We start from the raw sequence: 6,484 nt of genomic DNA, 5'->3' as shown, positions 1-6,484 counted from the left end.
AGCTAAATCAGCATTCACTCAATGAAACTGTTAACATTAAACTGTGATACAGTATCTCTGTTAATATATAGGTACAGTGTGCTTGCTGCTTTTAATTAGAACTCAAATGGCAGTGTGAAAAAAGAGATGATAACCTATGAACCAGACACATACCTTTCTGTCTATGACATAAAGACTGACAGTATATTGTAACTAGTTTGGACATTAAAGAATAGGCAACATGTGTTTGGCAGCTAAAGAACAGCTAAAGGAGCATTTTGCCATAAAGCTCTGTGGAATCAAATAACAAAACAAAACCATGCTGTGCTTTTACATTCTGTTGACCCTCTGTTTTACCCCTCATCACATAAAGGCCTATACAATCCAAATTCACAGACCTACAATAATGGTGTTGTATGAAAGTTTGCATTGGACAAATCTTTTACCTGTTTACTCTATTCACTGTATTTATCTTTGCACTTCGCCTACTTCTCTTGCATGAAGTACAGTCCATCCTGTTTCAGTTTCCAGGTGTCTGTGTAAAACACAAAGCTCGACAGGTCGATTTACACTTTATTTTAAAAAGGTATAAAATACATTCAATGCTTTGGAAATGCATAGAAAAAGCAATGTTGACTTTTAAACAAACACTATAAATGATGAAATATGATGGCTTTTTACAATGGCTTTAGAAATAGAAACACAAGTGGAAATTGGCTTCAAAAAATAAAGAAAGAGCCAGACTCAAACTCTCATCATTAAACAGGGATACTCCTCTTCTCTCTTACACCCATACGCTACCCTTCCCCTCCCTCTCTGAAGCTCCCTGCTGGCCACAGCAGCCTCCTGAATCAGCCTTCCGGTGGCGTGAGGGGGGCAGGTTCTTGTAGACGGCGCGGCTGTAGGGAATGAAACACATTCCCAGCTGGAGGTGTCGGGCCAGGCGACAGTAGGCGGCGAGCGCGAGGACCAGCAGAGGGGTGAGCAACAGAAATCCCACAACCAGAAGAGCCACGCAGCCGCCGTCATCCAGCACGTCTGAGCAATACAGAGATGTTCCATGGGGCTGCACCTGGAGAGCAAGAATAGAGGGAAATGGATGAGTAATTGCATGGATGTAAAAATCACAAACACACACACACACACACACACACACACACACACACACACAACTACATCTAGTTTTTCAGTTTGGTTACACTGGATAAGTTAGTAATTAAGTATACTCAAAACAGTCAGTATGCACTACCTATGCTGGATTTTAAAATGTGCTGGGGTACACTACTGTCCCACAATGCTTTGCACAAAGGAACTAAAGCAGCTTAGTCACAGCTGCAAAAATATTTTTAATTAAGCTCTAGGAAAATCTAGTATAAGCTCAAAAAACAGTTTCAAATTTCTGAAAAAACATTTTCCTTTCTCCTTGTGCAGTGAGACTGAAATTCACAGTTTGATTGACAGTCTGCATCATTTCCTGTTAGTACAAACAATTTCTCGTATAGTATGTGACTTTAGAAACCATCCATTATGACACATTTTGGTATGACTGTATACTATTAGTATGTAGGCTAGTATGAAATTTGGACACAGCACCAGTCTGAGCTACTTCTTTTCAAATCTGTGTAATCTCACACTTCTGTCAGTCAAAAAAAACAAAAAAAAACATTCCACAGGAGATTGTTACCGCGGAGTGGCAGAGGAAGCCAAATATGATCATGACAAGAGCAGGGGTGAGTATGGTGCCAAATATGATGCTGGCCAGCCCGCCGTTGATCAGTGCTATGATCATATTCTGTGCAGTGACCAGCACAGAGCATGCCCAGCAGTCCAGAGAGCCTCTTAACTCCAGGGGGGCTTCAGCGGCTTCGCTGCCGCCCAGAGAGTATGGAGGTGGCACCACGACCCCTGACCCCACTCTGGAGGGGGAGCCTGGGTCAGAGAGGGCCTGCTCCGTCTTCTCCAGTGTCCCGGTCTGTGACAGACTCATATTTCCTTGTGGTCTATGCTGCAGGACAGAAAAACAGTTTTAGCCCAATAATTGTATGTAAATAATGAACCTACCTATAATATTCTGCATTGCAGTGCATTGCTTTAATTTAACCCCGCTGTTAGGACTGCAAGTCTGCATGAACACAATTTTGTGTTTGACAATAGTTAGATGATGTGTATGTATCACAGTGTACCAAGTATTTTAGGTGTCTGTACTTTGTTGAAAAAAGATATCCATAATACAGTTTGTCTATTTTCTGTTATAAAATTCTATTTCACTTCCCTGAATACTCAGAATTCTTCAGTCTAAAATCCTGGAAAGCTAAAAGAATTTAATCCATGAATAAATGATGTGGTACAAGGTGTGGAAAGTCAGCAAAGAGAACTGCACAGCTCTGAGTGCGAGGAAATGGGGCTCCACTGACCCCACCTCCAAACTCCAGGATAACCACGGCCCAGAACAATGAGCCAGGAACGGCTGGAAAACTGAAAAACGCCACTAATCAGTTATTAGCATGTCAAAACAACTTTTTTAGATGTGTTAACACATTAATGGTGTAAAAAAAAAAAAAAAAGATGACAGGGGCATATTACCCCATTTCCTTCAGTTCCCGAGTGTGTTAGCAGCTGTTGGTATTATGCCATGCACCATGTGAACACATGGGTTTTACAAGCAACTTTTTTTCGTTTTTGTTCTGTCCGTCAACATCATTTTAAATAAATTGCAGTTCACTAAATTTGAACGCCCGGTCCATCCCATCATCAGCTTTCTTGCTTGTGATGCTTTTTTCGACTGTCTAAATAGCAATACAAAATGAGACAATTCTGATTTCAAAGGTTTGCTGCTCTTTAAAAGTCTTTTATAGTTTCTCTAATAATGGAATTAAGAATATTCTTTGGATTGCTTTCCTTTTTTAAGATGTTCTGTTTGAGCTGCTCCATGACTGAATGGAAGACACACTTTGCTGACATACACGCACAGATAGTTGCCATTTGATTATCTCATCAATACAGCCTTCTTATTTCCAGATTGGTCAACTTCAGAAATCAAACCTAACTCTCCAGAATCACAGGAATAACATTAGTGGATGCATTCAAGCAAACTAAACCATTTTGTTAGGGTAAGGATTAGCATTTTTCTGTTTCTTCAACAAAGTTTTATTGAAAAAGAAATGGTGACAGAGTATGTGGTACTCACTGTGTGGTAAACCTGATGATGTGTCCTCCTTCAGCTTGATGGTGGCAGTAGATGCTGGGACTCTGAAAGACCTGGAGAGCGGTGAGGGGTCAGAGACAAAGAGAATTTCAAGAATTTCCTCCTGATGTATGTCTTCGCTGTTTGAAAATCCAGATCCTGAGAGTGGTATCCGAGTCAAGTTTCTACTACTTAACTAAATCTAAAATCTTCTCGTTTTGTGTTCTGGCCTATTTTCAAAAATGTCATCAGATATTTGCCTGCTTTTATGAATCCAAACTTCTCTCTGAGACCTCCTGTAGAGTGGGTCAGAAAAGAGCTCTGCAGACTTGAGGCAAATTCTGCTTTCCCACTGGCTTCAGTGCTTCCTTCCCTGACATTCTGTTTCCTCACTCCGACTCCAGTTTGAGATATGATTGAGTGTGTGAGTGGTTACGAGTATGCACATGCGAGTGTGTATCCTGTGTTGCGTCTAATGCAAATGCACAGAAAGAAGGCTGCGCTGTGTGAAAGGCTGCTGTTAGTGTCGGGGCAGGGGAGCATAGGGTTTCCATGATAACCCCTGAGAACCAGGGGGAGGGAGGAAGAGTGTTTATTTGGATAGATTAGAGGAGTCATGGTATGCTGCCCAATCCACAACACATTACAGTTTACACACTCACTGGGCACTGTCTCTACTCCACTGTCAAACATACAAATAAGGTGGGTTTAGAAAAAATTCAAAACAGCTGAGCTGGTTTAATATTGACGTTCATGCTAAATAAATCTCACAAACTGCCAGTAAAGCCTTTTTGTGGCTTTAAGACTGACTGTTACATAATATGTAGATGCTACACTCCATATACTAGTCGTAGATAGACTGTAGTAGTTTAGACTGTTCTGATGGGGTGAGGGTATAAACAATAAGACAGCACTACTCAACTACTTCAAAAGCACAGAGCTCTGAAATTAAAAGGTAAAGGGCAAGCCAGATGTGCATAAAATTGGCTTCAGAAGCAGGAATAACAGAGGATTGGCCCTTGACCTTTTGATGGAAAACAGAGCTCTGCTTGCAGAAAACACAGGGAAATGAGGATGAGGATGTATGTATGTGTGAGGGGGCTTGGCCGTGACTAATTTGGTGGGGGGAAGACACTATCATGGGACTGATAAGAAACCAGAGAGGCTTAGTTCAAAGAGTGAAATTTGTATTTTGATATGAACTCTCATTTTTTCATCCCGCTTTGTTAATTTACTATTTCTTCACAGGGGTAGATATATACTCCCTGAAGAGAATAAGGGCATTTTAACAGAAACATTATCAAAGAGTCCGTGGAACTATTGCACTGGCTAAAAAAAATGCAGGAGCAATGGGTGGTTTTGTCAATAACAATGCCACAGTGTGCTGTTTATATGCGTATGTCAGTCTGAGGGGGCTGGTAGAGGAAGAGCAGTCTTCCTGTCCTTGGAACCAGGATATCCGCTGCTGTGTCCACGTTCTACGATGAGATCTCCCTACATCTGCAGTTTTGGCAATCTCATGCCCTCTAAACCTGGAGACTGAGATAAAAACAAATGGCAAGAAAACCAAAAATCTATATTTCTAATGTTATTTTAGTTTATAACCTGGTTTGTATCACTCACAGTATATAAGCTGTAGGTACAGCTTGGTCATATCATATAGGTCACACAAAATAATCAGATTTCATTAGTTTAATTTTATTTTTTGACATCACTTTCTGTTACTTTTGGACAGGGTTAAGTTGACAAGATGGTATCAGGAAAATGTTGGAGGGAAAAATAAATGAGTAGGCCTATCACTCTCTCCACCCTGAAGGTAGCCTTAAGCAAACTGGTCCAGTAGAACCACCCAGTGGCCATCAGCTGCAGACTGTGACTTAAGGGCAGCTGCAACGTGAACATTTGAACTATTTGACCACAATAGAGTAAGAAGCCTATGAATTGTCAAGTCACTCTGTCTCAGCTACACATACTTAAATACAGCTACTGTTATACAGATTTATATGACAATAATAAGGTTAAATTATAAATTAAGACTGCAAGTCCTTAAAGCAGTAAATACTAAATTACTTTTTCCATTGTGGTCCTCTGTAGAAAAAAGACTAAGATGACAGATCTCAGATCAGGCAGTGTTGTTGGAAGCCCACGTTACAACACACACTGCAGGCAAAATGCAGTGTGCACATGGCTCACTGTCACAGGCTAATACACTTTCAAACATGATAACAGAAAACAAGAGTCTACAGCCATGCTAGTGGCTCTGTGAGGACGTTTAATGAAACGGAAATGTCATACTTATTAGTTTTGCAGGTAGAAAAATTATAAATTTGACCAGATAATGCCGCTAAATGATTTCTACTTGTGTACCAACCGGTCTGTCCATAGTTTTATAACTTACAATCTATACCAACCTTCATGGCAATCCATCTAACAGTGGTTGAGACACTCTGACTGCTGGTAGTGCTAAAGGAAGATCCACTAACGTCAACAGGATTCATCCCCAGGGCACCATGGATATCTGTGCTAAAGTGCAGGGCAATTCATTCTATGGTAGATATTTTAGTCTGAACCAAAATGGTGGACCGCCATTCCTAAGGCCATGCTAAAAAGAGCCAGACAATAAACACAGATGTCAGCATATGTCTGCCTTTACATTGAGTTCATAATAATATTAAAACTAATTTCACACGGAAGACAGTTTCATGCCTATAAGTACTTAAAGGGGACATCATGCACATTTCCAGGTCCATATTTGTATTTTAGGTTTCTACTAGAACATGTTTACATGCTTCAATGTTCAAAAAACATTTTTTTTTGCCTCATACTGTTTGAATATACCTGTATTCACCCTCTATCTGAAACAGTCTGTTTTAGTGCCTGTCTCTTTGAAAAAAGCCCAGTCTGCTATGATTGGTCAGTGTTTCCAGATCTTCTGTACGTGTGCTCTCGACGTCTCTGCACTGTCATTGCAGCTGGGGAATGATTGTAACAGCACGGTAGCCGCACTTTCTACCTTTGTATAGTTTAGTTGTGACATCCCAACTGTACAGAACTTCTGACAACTTGTTTAAAGGCACAATTAAAAAAATAAAAATAAATAAATAGCTGTGTGCATTTCTCTGTTGATTTAATGGGATACTTTCACAGTAGGCTATTTATATAGCACCTCAACCTGCTTTAAATTAAAAAGACATGGAAATATCACTACAATGTGGTACCTTTAATAAGTTGTGGCTGAATATGGCTTTCTGAGAACACATGCAAATTGAACTGTATTTTATACAGTCTATGGTATTGAATCATGCCGTATAGGTTTTTCAA

General features: G+C 40.2%; 1 protein-coding gene across 1 annotated transcript; it reads right to left on the bottom strand.

Moving 5' to 3' along the window:
- Positions 1-539: 539 nt before the first annotated feature.
- Positions 540-3,704, bottom strand: tmem88a (transmembrane protein 88 a). The gene is made up of 3 exons (XM_078265702.1): positions 3,167-3,704; positions 1,664-1,984; positions 540-1,051 (listed from the first exon to the last, which is right to left on the bottom strand). The coding sequence occupies exons 2-3, from the start codon at positions 1,964-1,966 to the stop codon at positions 764-766; spliced, it is 591 nt and encodes a 196-aa protein (XP_078121828.1). The 5' UTR covers positions 1,967-1,984; positions 3,167-3,704; the 3' UTR covers positions 540-763.
- Positions 3,705-6,484: the final 2,780 nt, after the last annotated feature.

This window comes from Sander vitreus, chromosome 13, assembly GCF_031162955.1.
Source record: "Sander vitreus isolate 19-12246 chromosome 13, sanVit1, whole genome shotgun sequence".
In the NCBI taxonomy this organism is placed as follows: domain Eukaryota; kingdom Metazoa; phylum Chordata; class Actinopteri; order Perciformes; family Percidae; genus Sander; species Sander vitreus.
This window is presented reverse-complemented; position numbering and strand designations above follow the sequence as displayed.

What these genes read in the sequence shown, in the direction of transcription:
- tmem88a (XM_078265702.1), bottom strand. Translation starts at nt 1,966, where the DNA reads ATGAGTCTGTCACAGACCGGGACACTGGAGAAGACGGAGCAGGCCCTC. An exon ending in GCTTCCTCTGCCACTCCGCG is followed by an intron (nt 1,052 to 1,663) that starts GTAACAATCTCC and finishes CTTGCTCTCCAG; the next exon opens with GTGCAGCCCCATGGAACATC.